Raw genomic sequence first — 22,609 nt, 5'->3', positions numbered from 1 at the left:
AGACTTACTTCTAATACATTGAAAGTGTTATTGCAAGCTGGGATAATTAAGTAATACAAGTTAATTGTTAGTGGATCAAATCATAGTCATGTCAATTACTAGCTATTTTTATCACAAGAATATACATCCTAGGTTTAACAGATAGGCATGATTCTATAGAAAGAGAAGGTAAAATAGATACGGTCTTCAAAACCCTCAGGGACCTACAGAATCTGGCATTTAAGGGTGTTTTTATTATTTTAAAGATTCTTTGACAATAAGTCAGGTTAACTCCTGGCAACACCCAGCCTACCTCAAAGAAGATAATGAGCATCAAAGAACCTCCTTATGGAGATGGCTTCAAATGTGACAAACCAGCCAATGGGGAAAATGTCCTCATTTCTGTCACAGACAGAATTCTGCCTAAAAATTGGCAAGCTTGGATGCAGGCAGAGTCGATGGCCAAACTCTGCCAAGACAGGGTAAGCAAGTCCTCAATAGTACCTGCCTCACAAATATGTCTCTCAGACATACTGGGTCAGAAGGCTGAAGATGATGCTCCAGTGTTATAGAGAATTTGGGTGACTGTTCAGGCAGCAAACTGTCTCTGTCATTTTTTCATTTTGGAAGCTGCTAACCTGCACTTCCTGTTTATTCAGGTAATTGTTTTTTTTTTTTATTCCATCTCAAGTCTCTGCTGGAGTTGAAGAACAGATAGTTCAGTTTTACAATCCAGCTTAGTAGTTTAGGAATTAAGATGCTTTTAGGTCTAGATCGATGTTTTAAGTTGAATGAGATGAGATATGATAGATATTGATTTACTTTCAGAATTTTAGACTCACCAAGATAGGAAAGATGTGTTGTCCAAGGTTATCAAATACAAATAGCCAAAACACTATAAATGCAGGATTTATATAATTCCTGGTTGTTTCCTGGTTCTTCTTGTTGTATCTAGTTTATTGTATATGTGTGTAATAATGTAAATGTATATGTAAAAAATTATCTTCCTCTCCCTCTATTTTTACTCACTTAAAGAGTCTTTCCAAACCTGTTGGCAGTTATCTGTAGGACTAGAACAATTTGAGCTTTTTCCCTTAATTGTTGGCTCCATACTCTTATGTGAGAGTATCTTTCTCTTATTGATAAGTCACACTCTTTTAAACCAAGTGTGTGTGTGTTGTTGTTGTTGTTGTTGTTGTAAGCATTTTCTGTAAACTAGTTCCTTTAAAAGGCTTTGTGAGGCTGGAGGTATGGTTTGGAAGTAGAGGGCTCACCTGGAGAGACTCTGGATTTGAAAACTCACTGTCATTATCTGAACAGAAGAGGAGAAATCTGAGCCTGGGTTTATGTCATTAGCCACACCTACACAAACTAAAGAAATAAGGGTAGTGTTCTTATAAAGCCAGTAAACAAACAAAGAGAAGGGGACAGAGTCAAAAGAGGTCCATCTGTATCCACCTTTGGCTGTTAGCTAGCCCAGATGTTATGGATGCATTAATCAACTTTATCAAGCCTCAATTTCCTGATCTGTGGCTCACAGCTCCCGTAACTATTACAGAGCAGACACTCGAGAAAGTCTGCTCTGTTTTTTAAAAGTACACAATGCTTCTGTTTTGTTTTTTTGTTTGTTTGTTTTTGTTTTTTGGGGGTTTTTTTGTTTTGTTTTGTTTTTTTGGTTTTTTCGAGACAGGGAATGCTTCTGTTTTTAAATTGGTGGCCTTGCCTCCCTGAAGGATGCAAACTGGATGGAGCTCTCCTCTGCGGCCACCGCTTGTTTTTAAGCAGCTCTACATTTGCTACATTCTTAGACTTCAGAACTTTAACCTTGAGGAATCTTGAGAATCCATGCCCTCGTTGGGGAAAAAGAAAGAAAGAAAGAAAGAAAGAAAGAAAGAAAGAAAGAAAGAAAGAAAAGATTAAATGCAACCTAAACTCACACCATTGCAGTCTTTGTAATTATTTATCTCTGCTCCTGGGGAGGGGGGGGGGCGCGGAGGGGAGAATGCATCCACTAAATTCACCCAGGCTTCCCCAGCTCGCTAGTCTAAAAACAACTAGAAGTCAGATCGGAAGCCGAAGTCTCCTCCCCCACCACTGTTAAGTCCTCTAAGTGTCCCCGCGTAGTTCATTAGTATAGTTTTACATTCCAGGGGCTGGAGAGATGGCTTACCACAGGCCCCGTTCCCTTCAGCATGACAAAATACCGTTTGCGCTGACATGTTTCAGGTGCATGAGATTCATTACTCTCCATTAATCAAACGATTGAAAACAGAAAAATTGAGGTCAGGGAGACGGAATCTGTTAAGGTCATTAGCCAAGTTCATTGGAATAAGAAACTGTCCGGACCTAGGGAGGTGGTGTGCTAAAAGCGGGACAACAAACGATTCCCGGAAATCCAAGCTCCTTCCCATTTTTCCCCCGCCCCCAAGTCCTTTATTATCTAAAGAGACTGCAGACCTAGTAAGAGAATAGAAGACCTTCCACGGGCTAAGGAGAGGAGTGGCGCGGCGAGTGACAGCTTCGAAGGCCCCCAACAGGTGCGCGCCCGCAACCCACAAGCCCGTTAGCCTTAACTCGGAAGGTGGTGGGTGAGTTCGTCGCGAGCTTAAGCCTTGCTGAAACACTGCACGAAGTGAGCGCGTCCACAAACAACCCGAGAACAGTTACTTATAAAATCTCTGTAGCCTTTGGAACATGAAAGGGTTGCGGGACAAGAGTGCAACAAGTTCAGGAAGCAGAAATTTGCTGTGTATTTTCTCTGCCCACGGTTCTGTGGGGAGGGAGGTTGTGGGAGCAGCCTCCATGCCACCAACGCTGCAAGCGCAGGGGACAACGAGCGCACCGTTGACCACTGGGACACCAGAGGATGGAAGCGCAGTCCATAGAAGGGATTCACCTAAGGATTTGAGTTTAAAGTGTGGGGTCCCGGTAGGTGTGTGAGCAGACGTAGTGAACACCCGCCAACGACTCTGTCAGGACATTGGAGGTTTAAAGAAGCCGGTGTGACTGTGCCTGGATCTGCTATGGCCCCAGACACCTGGTCCCTTTTTATCTGTGGTCAACTAAACTGCTTAAGGGAGAGCGGCCGTCAGAGTGGAGAAGCCGCGGGTACAGAGTGTCAGAGCTGGCGGACTTGGGAATGAGAAGCGAGGACGGAGGGGTTCTGCATTGACAGGGCGAGGGGCAATGGGGGGATGGAGCTCCGTCGAATTGTACATCCACGAGCCCGGGTGCCAGTTTGGGCAGAGACACAGAGCAGGTCCCGGGCGCTGAAGACGCGGGGCGCGGGACCCAGCAATCACACTAGAGATTCCCGACTGGGACACGATGGGGACGGGGAGGTGGCGTGGGGGTGAGTCACCAGCGGCTGCCGGTTGATAAATGAACTGTCAGTGTGTCTGTCTTTCCTCCAGCCCGGCCGCTGGAACAGAGTCTATAGTCTCCTCAAGTCTTTCTTCCCGGGAAGGACCGCATCTGGCTCCGTGGCCTCCTCGCCCGGGTCTCCCTCAGACTGGCCACTCAGAGCACGTGCGGCCCTGAACTGAGCTCGCCTTCGTCCCCTATGTCCACCTCGTCCTCGGGCTCTGTAAGCACGAAGGCGCCGGCCGGCAGGCTCAGCCGAGCTTCGGCGGCCGCAGCCTCCGGGGCACGGGGGCTGCCCTCGGGGCTCTCAGGTCCATCTGCGGCTTTGGGTTCGTCTTGACTTTTCCTCAGCTGCTTTTTATGTTTCATCCGCCGGTTCTGGAACCACGTTTTCACCTGATTCCGGGGAGACAAACAAAATCATGTCATTCCCTAGACAAAAGGTGACTGGAGTAAGATCTGGACGATTGGTTGAGGATTTGGGGGGGAGCGGGAGCGGGGGAGGGAGGCCTCCTGTCTACTGAATTGAATTCGGTCCTAAGGCCATGGTCGGCCTCGCGCTTTGAGTAAGTCACAAATTATCCTTTTAGGATGAATTCTAAGAAAGATTTCCCCAGAATAGTGATGAAGAGAAATGGTTTGGATAGTAAGTAATGAGAGTATTACACTGTTTAGGATCCTGTGATGGATGGATTGGAAAATAAGAACGGAATAAAGTGAGTGGTTTTCTTTGGATAGAATATTAGTCTCCGCCCTGAATGACTAATGATTTCGCAGCAAGAGCATGAGAAGAAATAAAGAAAAGGGTTGAGAAAGGAAGTGGATGGATAGGACAAAAGACAGAGAGAGAGAGAGAGAGAGAGAGAGAGAGAGAGGTTTATACACTATAGTGTGTGAGAGCCCTGGGGTACCTATGAAGACTTGCTGATGTGAATGACACTGATTGAAATAAGTACACGGGGTGGGTAGGGGGCCAGTAAGGAGGAGTAAAAGGAGCACAGAGTGTAAACTGGCTAGCTACACCAGGAGGCTACGGAGGAAGAATATTCTGGGCCAACCTGGGTCACACAGTGAAGCCCTCTTCAAAACAAAACATACTGTTAAAGCTTCTCCGCAAGAAAGAACCCCCTCTAACTCAGCTTGCCAGCCCCTTGGATAAAAGGGCAGAGGAGGGATAGAAAGAATCATTAACTTGGAGGGGACAGAGCAGTCTTTCAAAGTGATTTCCCCTCACCCAACCCCCCATTAGAACCCGATAAATAGATCTAAAGTGAAAATTGGGTATAAATTCTGTCGGATCTTGGGAAAAGCCTGGAAGGCGAGGAGAAAGGATCATTTTTACTTGGTGGTTCTGGAACTGTTCGGAGCTGAGGGGTGAAGAACAGGACGCAGAATCCGGGGCCTCCTACCCTGCTCCTGCCCACCTGAGTCTCCGAGAGGCTGAGGGCAGTGGCCAGCTCCACACGCTCTGGCGTCGACAGGTAGCGCTGGATTTCAAACCTTTTCTCCAGGCCCGAGAGCTGCGAGTCAGAAAACACCGTGCGAGCTTTGCGGCGGCGGCAATGCTTCCCTGGCAGCTCTGCGTGCTGCGGGTGCGGGAACAGCGCTGGGACAGGCACCCCTACAGAGACAAGAGCAGTCTGATGGACAGAACCCGCACCCGCAGGAAACAACTACCTGTTCCACTCCACTCCGGTGCCCAGCGTTCCCAAACACCTGTCTCCTACTTGCCCCAAACCTTCTGGAGCCCACTTCCCCAATAACTCTAGGACAGCAAAATAGTGCCTGGAGATCTTTTCCTAGAAGGCAGAAATACAAATAATAAACAGCAGCAAATGAAACAAAAAAGAAATAGAGCAAAGATCCAGAGGGCTTTCCCACCCCCCACGCCCCTACCCCGCCAAATCATCTTCCTAGGGAGGCTTCCGCAGAGACTAAGCTCGTGCAGCTATCTGTTGGGCCTTGCAAAGTTTTCTTGCAAATCCGAAGATACTGAAGCTGTCCATCTGCATCCCTCCGAGGTCCTACCAACACCGAGTGCTGTCGCCTTTGCCTTCTGAACTCTGAAAACTAGCTTTCTCAGATCGCCCTCATCCTTTCAGTAACCAACAAAATAACGCAAAAACGCTTATCCCAAGAAACTGTGGCTCAAGCCTCTGACATTTCCTTGTCAGTAGCTGGGTCGTCCGTCCGGGAGACCCAGCTCCCTCCCTTAGTCCGGTCCTAAATCCTTTTCCTCCAACTCCAAGGCCCAGATGAATCAGGCGGATCAGGCAAGCCAAAGCTCCTTTTTCTGGAGCGCAGGAGAAGGCGCTTCCATTTGGCCACTCTCTCAGCCTTACTCAGTGTTTTAGGCGCCCCAAGCATACAGGCCTCAGACACCAGGTTCCCTCAATCCCAGGGAAAGAACAACGAAAATCCGAGCTGTTTCAGCACCACCAATTTTAGCCAACACCAGTCCTGGGAGAAAAGTTCGTCCTTCGCTGTAAGGCGAAGCCAGGAAGCAATGCTAACCTCAAAGGGAGCCTTAAAATCTCCTGTCCTAAACGACTTAGAGTGGATTTTACTGCCATACACTTTCAGTATTTTTTTTTTCTGGATTCCAGCTCCTATATTTCACACATCGCTGCCTTGCCTCAGCTGCCACCAGAACCAGTTTACTACCATGCTCAGCATCTGGACCAGAAGAATCTTTCTATATGGCTGGAATTAAAATGCTCAGGAAGAAAGTATGCATTAAATAGCCCGAGAGAAACACAAACAAGCCAGCAAAACCCAGATATTTCACAGCGTTTCTAGGCCTGGTCTTGCTTTACCAATTCCCGCTCCTTGCCAAACAGTAAATTTGAAATACTTCAGCACCCGGTTCCAGAGACTCCAGCAACTGGACCAGAAGAAGGAAACCAAGAAGACGGACTATAAATTAAATGATGAGCATTGGAAATGAAGATGGTTTAAGAACCGCAGCTCTTTTCTGTCAGTCCACATCTTCCTGCCAGTCTTCCCCCCCCCTCCCCGCCCCCAGACTACTGCCTAGCCCTTCCTCACTTCTATGTCTCCCACAGAGTCGGCAAATCTTCCTGCCCCAACGTAGCCTAAGAGAGCTGGCCAAGTGAATGAAGCCTTTTCATTTTCTGCACTGGAAAGTTCAGTGAGATTTCCCTGGGACAAGATGATTGAGACCCTCCTTCTGAGATACAGGAAGTTAAAAAGTGGGGTTGAGAGAAGAACCAAAGTAGCCTGGAAAAGCAGGAGTAAGACGAAGCACTGCCCACCAGGAACACCATCACATCCATCCACGCCAGCTGCTCTCCCCCAACGCAATTCCTATTCTGTTTTTTTTTTTTTTTTTCAAACTGCGAAGTGACCACAAATTGTTCTCCTCGGTTGGTGTGCCTCCAGGGAGCTCTCAGGCAGGTCCCCATCCTACTGCTACAGACGGAGGGAGGCCACCAGGTCTGGTCTCCAAAGCTCTAGGGGCTGTGGAAAAACAAACAAACAAACAAAACCACTCCCTCTTTCCCTACTTTTAGAGGCCTCTGTCACTTACCTGAGGTGGTCAGGAAATAAGGATGGTGGTGATCCCCTTTATGCAGAGGGTGATGGGCGTGAGGGGTGAGGAGGGTGGGTGTGGGCATCAGGGGGTAGCCATAGTCTAGCAAAGGCACCCTTGAGGCCAGAGAGCTGGCAAAGTGGTCAGGAGTCACCTCCCTCAGCGGCTTGGGCTTGTGTAGCAGAATGTCCTCGATGAAAAACGACGTGGGCCTCTGAGAAGACGCCGGGTGGAGAGGAGAGGTGAAGTTGAGATTCATCTTGCGGAGCGCCTGCCACAGGGCGAGGGCCTAGACAAAGTGTAGGAAGCAGACAGCTTCGCGGCAAGGCCTAGTGAAGTGGCTGCACCTGCTTCTGTTCGCCCCAGTCGCAGATCTCCGCTGCTCCACGGACCCGGGCTATCCCTCAGCGTTTGTCTTCCTGCCTCTCCAGCGCTTGGGTAGGTTGGTTCTGTGGGTTGGAGAATTGGCAGCTTGGAGAGGGGAGCCAGGAGAACCAATGGCAAAGCTGCGGAGGCTGAAGGGAGGGTGGGGTGGGCTCGGGGCGGGGCGGGGATCTGTCCGTGGTGCTGAATGCTCCTGTCCAAACAGGGAGCGCTGAGCCCAATGGGTTCGGTTCCTAGCAGGTTTCTCAGCCCCCAATTTATACCCCGCCCCTGCAGGAACTGCTTGCTGTGTTCCGTCTTTTTAAAAGACGGAAAATGAATTTTCGCTGTTGTTTAACAACCTGTCTTTTAGAGAGATCACCAAAAGAGTCCCAATAGCATGGGAATAAAACACTCAAGCATTCGAGCTAGTCCCGCTGTCTTTTAAAGAGTTTCAGTAACGGGGAAACAAAAGAAAAGAAGAAATGAAGATACAGACTGGCCGCTACATCAAGTTGCTAGAGTTAGATTAAACTGACAGTAGGGATGATTGGATTGTTCAGGGAAATAAAGATGGTGGTGGAAGAGTCTTTAGCTGGAATTCAGTAAATGGACAGAGAGGGTCTGTGTCTGTCACCCATATGACTTGGTCATTTTAAATCTGTCCACAGCCACTTTTGCTGCCTGCCCCATGCTGCTCTTCACTTCAGTCATGTGGTTTTTCTGCTATTTCTGCTACACCACCAGTTCCAGCCATAGTCTCCCCCATCGCTGCATTAAACCATATCCCCTCTCTTTTTCCCCCCTGCCTCTTTCCTTACTCTTCCTTCCATTTTTTTTTTCCTGTTTGTCTTTTTCTAATCTGTCAATTTATTTCCCTGGAGTCAATTTGCTAAAATTAAGGTGATCATCTACAGCACAGCAGGAGTAATTTGGGCTCGCATCTCTGAAAATTGCTCTAATTATTGATGTTAAACTCAGGGAAATTAAAAGAAGCCACTTCTCTTCCATCTCCCCATTTTTAAGCTCTAATTTGTTGATATCTAGTCGTCATCACAATTCCAATCACTACTGCTAATAGCAAAAGTGTTTTAACAGAGACTGAGTCCTCACAACCCATGCTATTAGATAATTAGAGGAGGTGCGGCAAAGTCAAGTGTTAATCCTCGGGTGCTGCAGTAGGATTTCCATCTGATCTAGCAGGTAGAACAAATTAATTACTAGAATCAATTAGGCCCCAAACTTCAGTGCTCCCAGAAGTAGGAACATCCCGAGCCACATGGACAACACAGGTAAGCAGATAGAGGAGGAAGCGGAGGAAGGAAGCCTGGGCCCCAACGTGGGCCCCAACGTGAAATCCGAGCTGGGTAAGTGAGCATGTAAATGAAGTCAGAACCGCATCTCTTTGTCTGAGAGGTGACTTGTGTTTTAAAGTTTGTAATAGCGGGAAGAGAAGGCAGGAGAGGAGATGACCACCGAAAGGGAGCCAGTAGACTTGACAGAAATTCCCTAACCATTCATCCTAGCCAAGCCATCTGGCATTTATGAGACTGGGGGAGGTGGAGGAAAATGTTGACGGGGCCCTGGAGCAATGGTCCATCCACCTCTACTCGCAGTGTGAACGTAGCAAATGGATATCAATCATCCCTATACAGCAAATGGATATCAATCTATTCTATCTCCAAATACCAGGCCAGCAGGCTATTGTAGGGAGGGCGCCTTACACTCAGACTTTAGTGAGTATCAGCAAATAGGTTCCCTGTCACTGTACAGATCCTCACCCAGCCTCCGGGGGGCGGCCTTTCGGCTTCCTTGGGGTCAGGGACTACTAACTCGTACCTTAGAAAAAGAAGACACTGAATGTCACTTGGAGAACAGGGTTAGTAGAAACGTCCTTTGGTGCCAATCTTCGTGCAGTGACACACTGAACTCTTACACACACACACACACACACACACACACACACACACACACACACACACACACCTCTCAGAGTCCCTGAGGAATTGCAGCGTGGCAGAAGATCTGTAGGCTGTCTTCTTGGTCCTTTGGTTTCCGACAGCCTTTATACCGTGAAATAGACGCAGTGTTCTCCGCTCGGCCTGAGGCTTTCCCCAGGACAGTAGCAGGCGATGGGGAAAAGAGTGACAGCGGCGAAAGCTCAGCCTAGAGCCGAGCTGCTCAAGGAGAGAGACTGGGAAGCGGTTTGTTTGTTTGTTTGTTTTTCTGAAATCCGACCCCGGGCCGTCCTGCCTTTGCTTCTTTAGGTCACTATAGGAACCTAAGAAGTTAGAGATGAGAAAAGAAAGCGAGCCGCTGGGAAAGGAGCAGGACCTAGGAGCTGGCATCTCTCCTTTTCCTATTATCGCCGCTAGCTAACCAGACGGGGAGGCTGGATGAATACAGCCACCAGGACCAAGGCAAACCCCTGGGGACTCTTAGGCACCCTCTGTACCACTGCCACCCTTATCCATGACAGAAGAGAGACCCTTTCTCCTCCAGCACCAGACACACTGTATCCGGGAACCCTGTGGAGCCTGAGCCCAGTGCCCCAAAGAGAGGGAAGCCAAGATGCTGACCTTGTGCAGATTGTTGGTTCTCAAAAGGTTTCTGACACTGACACCCACACCCCCACCGCCACCCCCACCCCCACTCCGGCTCTGGCCTCAGGTTTCAGGCTGGCTAAGTCCCAGACTCCTGAGGAAATCCTGAGGCGCAGAATGCCGCCTGAAAGTTTCTCCCATTGGCCGGGATCCTTGAGCTGAACCCCCGCGAACCATCTAGAGTGACCAAAACCAGCTCCGGCCCAGTCCTACAGCCACTCTGAGGTGAATGCAGAGTGCATGGTGTCCATCCCCAGCTGGGGTCTCAGTCCTGACTTGTTCTTCTAAGGTAAGGGAGTGGGTATTGCAAAGTGGGAAGCTCAATTACAGCTTCACAGCCCTTTACCTTCCAACTCAACCTCTCTGAGACCCAGGACAGCCTGGGTAACCAAGTCAGTGTTAGATTTTAGATAGCAGGTAAAGATTATAACCCTCAGTTAAGCAATTTTCCTTGCAAAACTAAAAAAACCAAATGTGTTATTGTCTGCCTTAACCATGACCAGGACAGTGCTGGTCAATAACATAGTACATGACCCACACAGATCATTTTAAACTGTACACAAAATTTCAAACAAGACCTTGCCTGGTGGGTCTTGCCTTTAATCCAAGCACTAAGAAAACAAAGGCAGATGTATATCAGTGCATTTAAGACCAGTATAGTCTTCAGGACAGCCACCAATACATAGAGAACCCCATTCCCTCCCCCCCCCAAAAAATTAAAACAAGGAAATATTTGTGTACTGCATTTAATCTCAATATACTCCAAATATAAATATTACTTACATCTTTTTTCATACTGAATTTTTTTTTGTTTTTTTTTTTTTTAGACAGGGACTCATGTAGTCTAGATTAGTCTTGAACTTAATATGCAGCCAAATATGACCTTGGACTCTTGATCCACCCAAGTGCTGGGAGTACAGGTATGTAAGGCTTCACACTAAATCTTCAAGCAGAAGTGTGCATTTACCACACATCTCAAGTCACAGTAGCCGTGTTTCACGTGCCCTGTAGCCACACTAAGTTCAAGGCAGCTGCTTTTTTACAGTTCCCCTTTAGTTCACCATCACTGTCTCTTTTACTTTTTTCAAATGTAGGTAGACACACAGAAAGAAAGGGGGGGGGAGCAGTTTCTCTAACCAACCTAACATATCCTCCAGGCTTGCCTTTCATTCACTGCTATGTTTAGTTACTGTGAGACTTCACTGAACAACTACTATACAAAGGCTCCTTTCTCCAAGCCTTAGAAATTTCACAAATGCATCCATATTACATTTCTATTTTATTGTAATCTCATTCACTTGATTAAAAAAAAATCTGTCACCCAGGACCAGCAGGCTGCAGCTGTAAGATTAACACATAAATCCCAGATCCTATATGTTGCCCAGAGTAAAATAATAACAACAATAACAATAATAATAAATATCAAACAAGCCTTTCTCTCCCTATTTGGATTCAACGACATCCTTGCCTGTTTTAGCTGGAGAATCATTAATTTAAAGAGAGAAAGACATGCTTTTCAGGGAATAGATAATTAAACAGCCCCTCTCTCTTTCATGTCAGCCTCAGCTAAAACTTCCATCTGAGAGGAGACTTGGCTTCCCAAAAAGATAGCCATATTGATGATCAAAGGAAGGACGGGTTCCATTAGCCAAGTTGCCCTCAAAATAAAGGATACATGTATTTTCGAGGGATCTGAGTAACACACTTTACTCATAACGGTTTGTATTATATTGCTTGTCTGTTGCAGCCTCCCTTCTATCTGAGTACTTTATTTTAAGCACTGCCAAAGTGGATGACATGTCTACAAAAAGAATTGGAGTCTCTGGCTGCTTCTAGCAAATGCATCTTCAAAACAAATGCTTTTGCACGGGAAATTAGGATGTGAACCCTCATGAGAAACACATTCAAAGATGTGATATTGAAAAACCTGGCATTTCTAATGTGACAAAGAGTAAATCCACCCAGTTTGCTCACCGGGGCTGAGGCAGTCTGTAGGACTAAAATCTTCCATCTCCCTCCCGAAGTTCTCTATGCTGCCTTTTGCTATCTCAAGTTAAATGCTTCATGGTCTGCTAAAAAGAGGGCCTTGGAAGGGAGAATTCAAGTCCAACGCAAGAGAGCTGATGTCATTTTTTAGCTCTCAGAAAGATACACAATAAATGAGAATGGCATTTAGTCTCTTTACTAGTATCTCTACATTTCTCCATCAGATCCTGAAAGAGTAACCAAATATACTACAGGGGTGGGGGGCATTAATGAACTAAAAAAAAAAAAAAAGTGTTGATGTATGCCTTTAATCCCATAGGATGCAGAGGCAGGCAGATCTCTATGAACTCAAGACCAGCCTGGTCTACAGAGTGGGTTCAAGAACAGGCAAGTCTACACAGAAAAACCATCTTGAAAAAGGAAAAAAAAAACTAAACAATAAATGAATAGCCTTTTATTTATGTTAGCCATGACGGTGCATTTGGGAGGTGGTTACTGGAGTATCAGGAACTTTTAAAGCCAGCTTCAGATAGGTAGTGAGCTTGAGACCAGCCTGGACTTGATGAGACCCTGTCTCAAAAACTATAACTGAGTTCTGCAACTGAGACCAACTTGTTTTTTTTTTTTAAAGATTCCATTATTTTTAATTGTAGATGTGTCAGTATGTGGGTAGATCTGTGAGTACCCATGGGTTCCAGGGGTATCAGATCCTCTTGGGCTAGACTTACAGGCAGTTGTGAGTTGTGCCATGTGGGTGCTGGGAACAGAACTCTGGCCCTCTACAAAAAGAGTCTGTGCTCTTAACACTGAGCCAACCCTGTAGCCATATGTACTTCTTATTTAGTTGGGTTTACATAATATTTAATTATGTGTGTGTTTATTTTTCACAAATTGTAAGCTTCTGCTGTTATGAATTGTAACACCCTTTCATTTTGTCATTAGGAACAGAGATAAATTTGTGAACATTCCCCCAAAGAGATTCATGCCTGAAGGTAGATATTTAGTACATTTTTTGCTGTTCTTGTTTTGTTTTGTTTTGTTTTGTTTTGTTTTGTTTTTTAAGACAAGGTTTCTCTGTGTAGCCCTGGTTGTCCTGGAACTCTCTTTATAGACCAGACTGGCCTCAAACTCACACAAATCTGCCTCTCCCTCCCAAGTGCTGGGATTAGAGGAGTGTGCCACCATGGCCAGCTTAGTAAATTTTTTTTATAATTGCTTAGTTGTTATACACTGTTCATAAAGCCAAGCTGATTTTTTTTTTATTCCTTTAACTCTTGTTGATACTGGATAAAGAAAGGAAACACAGGTCTTGTCATTCTAAGGGGATAATACAGAATTTGTTTTCCAAAGACCACAAAGATATATAATCCTAGTAGGGAGCAGAAGGAAAAACATTGAAAAAGCATTGTTCAATAGAACTAAACATTGCCAGGGGTGATGACACACATCTTTAATCCCAGGAATCTGGAGGCAGAAGCAAGTGGATCTCTGTGGTTTTGAGACAGGCCTGGTCTACATAGTGAATTCCAACGTAGCCAGGACTACTCAGAGAGAAGTTGTCTCAAAATCACTCAATCAATCAATAAACCAACTAATCAATAGATAAATAAATACAGTTAAAACAAGGAAGGGCATTCTGTATGTAATGTTAAAATTTAGATGCCATTAAAAAAAAAAAAAACAATAAGGCAGCCAGGCACAGCGGTGCATGCCCGTAATTTCACACTAGGGAGGCAGAGGCAGGGGATCTCTGTGAGTTTCAGGCCAGGCTGGTCTACAAAGTGAGTCCAGGACAGCCAAGGCTACACAGGGAAACCCTGTCTCAAAAAACAAGCAAACAAACAAATAAAAAATAAAACCAATAAATCAAGCTGTGTTAATTTTTTTTTAATTCTACATAGCAAAAATAATCTTAAACAACATAGGAAAGGTAAGGCACAAACTGGAAGATAATATTTTTGATTCATCAGATACTAGGGTGATTTAATATGTGTAAGTTCTTATAAGTCATTAGGAATATACAGGGGTGTGTGTGTGTGTGTGTGTGTGTGTGTATGTGTGTGTGTGTGTGTGTGTGTGTGTGTGTGTGTGTTGTGTTGTGTTGTTTTTGAAACAGGCATCCTTTTATGTATCCCAGGCTGGCCTTGAACTCACTCTGTAGCCAAGATTGGCCTCAGATTCTCAGGCTCCTGCATCAGTTCCCTAAGTGCCACCACATCTGGCTCAAAAGCATAATGTTTTTAATTGTTTTTATTATGTGTATATGTGTATATATGTGTACATATGAGTACAGGTATTTCAAAGGCTAGAACATGGCATCAGATCCCCTGGAGTTACAGTAGCTGTGAGCCTCCAAACATGAAAACTGAACTCTGGAACAGAGTTCCAGAACTCATGGGAGCAGGTCCTCTGGAAGGACATTATCTCTGCTGTCAATGAGTATAACTCCTCCCTCCTTTCTTTCTGTCTCTCTGTCTCTGTCTCTGTCTGTCTGTCTGTCTGTCTGTTGTCTGTCTGCTGTCTGTCTGTCTGTCTGTCTGTCTGTCTGTCTGTCTCTCTCTCTCTCTCTCTCTCTCTCTCTCTCTCTCTCTCCAAACATCTGAAAAAAAGAAACATGAGCAATATTAGCCAGTGATGCTGGCACACTCTTGTAACCCCAATATTCAAGAGACTGAGGCAGGTAGATTATGAATTTGAGGCTAACCTGAGCTATTTAGTAAGACTCTACCTCAAAAAAAGAAAAAAAGAAAGAAAATTTAAAAATAAAATAATAAGAATATTCTTTCTCATGTGGAAGCTTAAAAGGTCCAATTTAAAGTAGAATAATGATCTGCACTGACTGGAAGTTCTACTGGACGGAGTGGCTGAAGTTAAGTGATGAATACTCTACACATAGATATAGAAATATAATGCTTTTAATATGTACAACTCGGGTTTATGTCAACAAAACCCGAATTAGTCTCCAGAGAATTATGTTGACTGGAAAAATGTTTTAATTTTTTAAAAAAATGGCTATCAAATACAAATAGCCAAAACACTAAGAACGTACCGTTTATATAATTCCTGGTTGTGTCATGGTTATTCTTGCTTATAGGTAATTTATTGTATATATGTAGAATAATATAAATGTATATGTAAAAAATATAAAATCAATTTAAAATTTTTAAAATAAAAAAATAATAAATAATAGTCAACTTGATAACATTGAGAAAAATCTTCATCTACCTTTAAAAAAAACCAAACATATAGCCAGGCAGTGGTGACTCATACCTTTAATCCCAGTACTTGGGAGGTAGAGGCAGGCAAACAACTGTGAGTTCGAGGCCAGCATGGTCTGTCACGACCCCTCCAGTGGAGTCTGTGTGACAAACGTTACTCCAGAATCCAAGGCTACAACCCCTACTCAAGGGAGAGCCTCCTGGAACAGGTCTGATGTTCCTGCCAGGAGTAATCAGTTGCAGTTTTTCTTCTTACTAGTTGTTTGGGAACATTCTCCCTTTGTTTTTACTTTTCTTATCAGAACTTTTCAAATGTAACTGTGTTACTAGGAGACCCCTAACTTGGGACTGCAGCCAAGGGTCATTCAGGCAATATTATCACCAAGTTCTATTCCATTTGTTAATAAAATGGCTAAGGATTAATCATAGTTTATATTATGACTTACAAATAAAGTGTTTGAGAAAGCTCCAGATAGTGACGAAAGAGCTAAGGGGAAAAAAAAACGTGTCTTGACTCATAGATGTTTGGCATAATGAGAGAACACTGACCTTTGATAAAGAGGGCACATGCACTGATACCAATGTAATGGCTTATGAATGATTATTCAAGATTGATGACATTATTACTCTGCATCCTGTATTTTAAATCATATGAAAAAAGTGTAACTACGAAAAAACACCCCCCACCCCCCACCCCATACCCCCCACCCCCCCACCCCTGCCAATTTCAAAAATGGATTAAAAACCTGCTTGCTAGTCTGCAAAATACACTCAGATGCAAACACTGGCCCTGGTTTGTCTCTGTTTGTCACTCGCCTATATTTGCCCACCGATGCTTCGAGAACTCTCGTTCCCAAGGATCTATACCCGACTGAGACAGTCCTTTGCACTGGTCTACAAAGTGAGTCTAGGACAGCCAAGGATACACAGAGAAACCCTGTCTCGAAAAACAAAAACAAAAAAGAAAAAAAGGAAAAAAAAAGGTTGTTAGCAAAGGTTTTCACAATGGCTGGGTGTGGTGACTCACACCTTTTAATCCCAGCACTTGGGAGGCAGAGGCAGGCAGATAGATCACTGTGAGTTTGAGGCCAGCCTGGTCTACAAAGTGAGTCTGGGACAACCAAGGCTAACAAAGAGAGACCCTGTCTCAAAAAAACCAAAAGAAAGTTTTCACAATGGATGTGAAGGTATAATCCCAGCACTTGAAAGGTAGAGGCAAGAGGATCAGAAGTTCAAGGTCAGATCTCTGTGAGTTCAAGGCCAGCCTGATCTACAAAGGGAGGACAGGACAGCTAGGACTACAAGAGAAACCCTGTCTTGAAAAATAAAAAATGAAAACAAAACCCCTAAAGTTCAAGGTCATCTCCAGCTACATAGCACGTTCCAGGCCAACCTGGACTTCATAAACTGTCTCAAAAAAAAAAAAGTCTTTTTACTACTCCAATAATAGCTCTTTAGCTAATAGATTGAGCTAATATTGTACAACATATATCTGTTCTGCCTTCTCATTTGAATTCCATACTCATATTATTTTACAGATAATGAAACATAAGAGTCTCTTATAAATAGTTGTGCAATCCGCCGGGCAGTGGTGGTGCACGCTTTTAATCCCAGCACTTGGGAGGCAGAGGCAGGAGAATTGCTGTGAGTTCAAGGCCAGCCTGGTCTACAAAGCAAGTCCAGGACAGTTAAGGCTACACATAGAGACCCTGTCTCGAAAAAAAGAAAAAGAAAAAATAGTTGTGCATTCAAGATCATGTGGCTTGTTTATTTTTTAATGTATTATTTTTTTTATTGTATTTCCATGAAAATGTGCACAAAATATGTGTGGGGGATGGAGCTCCCAAGCCAGAGGGAGCATGGTGAGGTCAGAGAAGAATTTAATTGAATTGGCTTTCTCCTTTCACATTAATGTGGGTCCCTGGGCTCCGGGGACAGAACTCAGGTCTCCAGGCTGGCCAGGCAAGCCTGTTTACTTGCTAAGCCACCTCCCTAGCTATCACACTGCTTGGAGGCCAGAATTTGAACTCAGTTTGGTGTCAGAGTCTCTGATTCTGCTATTTATTACACTATCTTTTAAAAAATAAACACCTAAAACAATAGCAGAGTCTGCATGCTTCCGATCTCAGGTAGAGCCTGAAAACTTGGACCTTGATTTAAGAGGCTGGTCTCCAAATTCTGTCCTTTTTTAGTTTTAAACATTCATAACATAATCTATAATAGCTAGAGCCTCAAGCATGGAGGGGGTATGTGGACTTGGGAATGGTATGTGTGTGTGTGTGTGTGTGTGTGTGTGTGTGTGTGTGTGTGTGTGTGTGCATGCGTGCACTTTTGTTTAGCTTCAAGATAATAAAGACAGTATTAACCAGTGCTCAACAAAGGAAGATTGGGAGTCAGACCTAATTAGAGCCTGGCTCCGTCACCATTATGCACTACCAGAATGACCCTGGGAATTTTCTTCTAAGCCCTCTCACCTTCATCTACAGAATTGAAATGCTAATATTACCCACCTCAAAGGACAGTTCTGATAAGCAACCAAGGTCATCTAAGTAAAGCATGTTGCTCAATGCTCAGCCAGTATGCCATAGGTGTACTGCTGCTGTTGCTGCTGAGTATGGGGACCTGGGTAGTAGTGGCAACTCTGGTGATGGTGGGGATTGCAGCTAATAAAAGCAAGCCTCATTGGACACATTAGTACTTGCCTAGAATCCCAACACTAGAGGCCTGAGGTGGGAGAAGAGTGAGTTCAAGGCCAGCCTAGGCTACGTACCAGCAGCCTGTCTCAATAAAAAAGACACAAGGTGGAAACATACGTGGAATAAAGACATACGGGATAAATGTAAGGCTCAGCTCTGCTTCAGATTCACACACGTGAACCTGAAACACACAAGACGAATAATCAAAATAATCACAGACTTCTCTGTGCACTTCATAAAGTGGCGCAAATCCACTTGGTTCTGTGATTCAGATAGAAAATTTTTAAAAAATAGGAGATAATGAACTGAACAGTAATTTCTGCAGCAACTATCTGCAAATGTTTACTGAGAATACACCTCATAGAAGAGTGGGGATGTCTTTTCTTACAAGTACATATCCTGTCACCAGCAATAGACCAGGGCTATAACCTTATATACTATAAAGTTAGCATTTTCCAGTCCACAGTTTTGGGCCTTTCCAAAATCAACACAATGCCCCCCCTCCCCCAGCTAGCTTTTGGGTTATTCAGCAGTTCCAGATCACAGGACAGTTTCGTGCTTCTTCCATCCTGGAGCACACTGCACAGCCTGCAGGCAGCTTATCGGGATGGGCATGATCCCTCTCAGGCAGCCTGGCCACTCTGAGCCTCTGCTGGCCTCTGCTTCTTCTTGGAGGCTCAGGCCATCTGAGCCACTTCAGGGCAGGTCAGCTAGTGCCTCTCAACAGTCCTTCCTGCTTCTACACAGAGAAACCCTGTCTTGAAAAAACAAAACAAAAAACAACAAAAAATTAATCTAATTCTATCAGCTCACTCTGAAAATCCTCTTAATTGTTGTGTATATTTGACAACAAAACAATAACAGGTGTACATGCAGTCAGAGTACTATATACACAATAAATAAATATTTTTTAAAAAATGATAACATTTGGTAATTTCCCATGCTCTAAGATACCTCATTATCTCTCATCTTTCATTTTTAAAATGATTTATATTTATTTACATGTGTATGTGTACCTTCATGAGTTTATGTGTATCATATGCATGCAAGTGCCCATGAAAGCCAGAGGGTGTCAGATCTCCTGGAACTGGAGTTATGCGCAGTTGTGGGCTGCCTAATGTGGATCCTGGGAACTGAACCCATGTCCTCTGCAAGAGCAATAAACACTCGACTGCTGAGCCATCTCTCCAGCCCCAGTCTCCCTCAGGTCGCTTACTATTTCTTAATAGAAGGCCTAACCTTCCGCTAACAGTTCAAGCCAAAGGTCAATCTTGGCATCCCTAAGCTTGAGAGAACCAGGTTCTGTGTACTCTGTAAGGGTGTTAACTGGTGTGCCTATGCAGTGTTTGGATCAAAACCAGGTGGGGTGGTGCCCCATCTATCATCCCAGCACTCCGGGTGCTAAAGAGGAGAGTGAGTTCAAGGCCAGCCTGGACTCCATGGTCCTCAGAAACCAGACCCCATATCAAAAACAAAACAGGAATTAATCTTAATTAAACTAGGGTTAGACTTAAGTTTAAGTTATTATAGGACACAAAGGACAGAAAAGCAAAATACACTATACTCGCATGGAGGTAGCACGCCAGATTCAGGAGGTCCAATGGCCCACTGGGGGAATTCCTGCATTCCTCCAGCCAGGGATAAGAAAAACAGAAATGCAGTGAGGGCTAGGGACTTAAGAGCTCAAGTCAAGGGTGGTGTCTTCATTACGGTTTTTTGTTTTGTTTGTTTGTTCGTTTGTTTTTTGTTTTTGTTTTGCTACTTTCTGAGACAGGTTTCCCTGTGTAGCCCTGACTGCCTTGGAACTCTGTGGAGACCAAGCTGGCCATGAACTCACACAGATCCACCTGCCTTTAAGCCCTGCCCTCAGGAGTCAGAGGCAGGCAAAATCTCTGTGAGTTTGAGTCCAGCCAAGATTACAATAAACAACAAACAAACAAAAATAGAAGAGGAACGGGCTAGAGGTCTAGCACGGAAGCAGGTGTGGTACAGATTGTGCCTAGCTTAAATGAGACCTTGGGTTCAGTCCACAGTAGTGCAGTGCAGGAGGAAAGACGGAGAGGGGGAGAGTGAGGAGACTGAGTCTTCCCCTCCCCCTCCCCCCCCCCCCCCCCCCGCTAGTTTTTCGAAACAGGGTTTCTCTGTACAGCCTTGACTATCCTGGACTCCCTTTGTAGACCAGGCTGGCTTCGAATTCATAGAGTTCCACCTGCCTCTGCCTCCAGTGCTGGGATTACAGGCATGTACCACCCACCAACACCAACACCCACCCCCTACTCCCATCCCCCACCCTGCTCAGACAGTGATCCTTTTTTGTTTGTTTGTTTGTTTTTTCGAGACAGGGTCTCTCTAGGTAGGCTTGACTGTCCTGGACTTGCTTTGTAGACCAGGCTGGCCTCAAATTCACAGCGATCCACCTGCCTCTGACTCCCCGAGTGCAGGGATTAAAGGCGAGCCCCACCATGCCTGGCTTCAGACAGCAATTCTTAAATACAATGGAACCTCACTGTGTCTGAATTTAAGCAACCCTCAGGACAGTGGGTTAATAAGTATTACATTCTGGTATGAGAAATATTATTCAGAGACAGGCAAGGAGTACTTCTTGGAGGAGGTGACAGTAGGGGATGAATCTTCATTAGCCAAGCTGTTGGCGTGGGGTGGGAGGTGTCACTGAAGAAAAGGCAAGGAAGTTGATAATTTAAAAACACACCGATCCACTCCTCAGCCTCCACGGTGAGGGGCTCTGGTGAATCTAAGCCTCAGAGACTCCTAGTCCCAGTGCCAAATTTGCCTTTGGAAGCCCACCCACTGTTGGTGTAGTGAGAGAGCCTAGCGCCTGACCTCCTCGCTCTGTGGAGCTATAAGCTCCTAGACCAATAATCAAAACTAATTACAAACACAAAAGGATGCTCATTTATAAAGAAATGACCCTGGTTACTTGTTGCACCAGCCAGAGGTCAACTGAGTCCAACCCAATTATTACTTTCCCCAGAGGTTGAAGTGACCTCTGCTAGGACCCCAGACGCCCAGCAGCAGGCTCTGCTTTCAGCGTGGTCTAAACCACCCAGAAGCCTTTGACAGCAGAGGGCCTGGTTTGAGCTGAAGCTTAGTGATAGCCGGCTTCCCCCTAACCTTTAAGCACAAATTCAGCAAGCTCACATTAAAAAAAAAAAACAAAAACAAAAACCCACCAAACAGCCGAATGGCTTATGTGGCCATTTATATGCTCTGACTAATGCGGCCCCTGATTTCCCTTCCAAATTAAATGCGTTTCGCTTAGTACATTTTCAACAGACGTTGCTCATCTGCTGGATTAATGAGTTTGCTGTGAAAGCTACTTCGGTAGCAATTCGAAACAAAAGCGCCTTAACGCGACTGGGGCTCTGCGTCCCTAGCCCTCTCCATCGACGCCGCCCTTCCTTCCTCTCCCTCCCCAGGGCAAATGCATCGTTGTTTCCAGGATGGGGAAGCGGCAGTTGGCTGGGGGGGTGGGGGGGGTGGGGGCGGCTTCTCTTCTGTGTCACTACACTACATTAGGAATAAAACCTTCCACTTAAACACTTAAATGAAAACATCGAGAAACTAATTTACTATTTGCAATCACATGATTTAAGCCGGAGCTGCCTTAATTTCCTTCCATTTTGCTTCATATTCAATGTGCACGCTCGCTAGATTGGTCTATGAAAAGGCTGTCTCCGAATCGCAACACTTAAGACCTCTTTCATTTTCTTTTTGATTAAATAATTGAAATTCCTGTCAGGGCCTGCACTTTACTGCCGCACAGATTTGGTGTGTGAGGATAAAGACCCCCACCCACCCCACCTCTTATTTATTTATTTATTTATTTATTTATTTATTTATTTATTTGCCAACTCGATCTTAAAAGCCAGTGGGCTTTAGCTCAGTGAGGGCTTGGGGAAATGGACGGAAGCTATCCACCCATTTCCCAGAAATCTCCTGTGCCCATTAAGTGATTGTTTGAGACAAATTAAGAAAAGCACGCCCTCTCATTTAGCCGCCCTCATTCATCTGGAAGCTTCTACCTGCTGGAAGGGGTCCAGCTACTCCCAGCTACTCCACTGTCAATGCCAGCCATTAGGAAAACAAAACCGAAAACCCCGCAGCCTTACGTGCATGTGCAGACACAAAACATACACTTATCAAGTAAGAAGAAAAAAAAAAAAGCTTCGTGTACCAAAGCAACTAAACAATCAAAGGTTTGTTTACATTGCTTGCTGGATTGTGGGCCGGAAACCCTGGGCCCTGCCACAAAGGAGAATCTAAGCATCCCCTCTCCAGCAGGATCATCTGCAGAGGAGTGTGTGCATGTGTGTCTGTGTGTCTGTGTGTCTGTGTTGTGCATGTGTGTGTAAATGGGGGCAAGTGTGTGAAGTCAGAGGACAACGTCAAGGATTGGCCCTCACTTTCCACTTTGCTTGACACACGTTGTTTATTTTGCCCCATGTACCAGGCTAGTTAGCTGGCCTCAAAACTTTTAAGGTTCTCCTATTCCTGGCTGCTGTCTCCCTATAAGAAACACTGGGGCTGGAGAGATGGCTCAGAGGTTAAGTGCACTGACTGCTCCTCCAGAGGTCCTGAGTTCAATTCCCAGTAACCACATGGTGGCTCATAACCATCTGTAATAGAATATGATTCCCTCTTCTGGTGTGCATGAAAACAGAGAATTCATATATATTAAATCTTGAAAGAAAGAAGAAAAAAAAAAAAGAAACACTGGGCCAGGCGTGGTGGCGCACACTCAGGAGGCAGAGGGAGGTGGATCACTGTGAGTTCAAGGCCAGCCTGGTCTACAAAGTGAGTACAGGACAGGCGAGGCCACACAGAAAA

General features: G+C 45.0%; 1 protein-coding gene across 1 annotated transcript; it reads right to left on the bottom strand.

The window, feature by feature from the left end:
• Positions 1-2,335: 2,335 nt before the first annotated feature.
• BSX (brain specific homeobox) lies at positions 2,336-7,286 on the bottom strand. The gene is made up of 3 exons (XM_084781913.1): positions 6,893-7,286; positions 4,767-4,963; positions 2,336-3,738 (listed from the first exon to the last, which is right to left on the bottom strand). Exons 1-3 carry the CDS (start codon positions 7,152-7,154, stop codon positions 3,499-3,501), a joined length of 699 nt encoding a protein of 232 aa, XP_084638039.1. The 5' UTR covers positions 7,155-7,286; the 3' UTR covers positions 2,336-3,498.
• Positions 7,287-22,609: the final 15,323 nt, after the last annotated feature.

This window comes from Acomys minous (genome assembly GCF_964271855.1).
Source record: "Acomys minous genome assembly, chromosome: 5".
NCBI lineage: Eukaryota > Metazoa > Chordata > Mammalia > Rodentia > Muridae > Acomys > Acomys minous.
This window is presented reverse-complemented; position numbering and strand designations above follow the sequence as displayed.

Excerpts from the sequence above, each read along its gene's own strand:
- BSX (XM_084781913.1), bottom strand. The coding sequence starts at position 7,154 with ATGAATCTCAACTTCACCTCTCCTCTCCACCCGGCGTCTTCTCAGAGG. Across the intron at positions 4,964-6,892 it reads TTATTTCCTGACCACCTCAG|GGGTGCCTGTCCCAGCGCTG; the intron begins GTAAGTGACAGA and ends TTGTCTCTGTAG. Across the intron at positions 3,739-4,766 it reads TCAGCCTCTCGGAGACTCAG|GTGAAAACGTGGTTCCAGAA; the intron begins GTGGGCAGGAGC and ends CCCCGGAATCAG.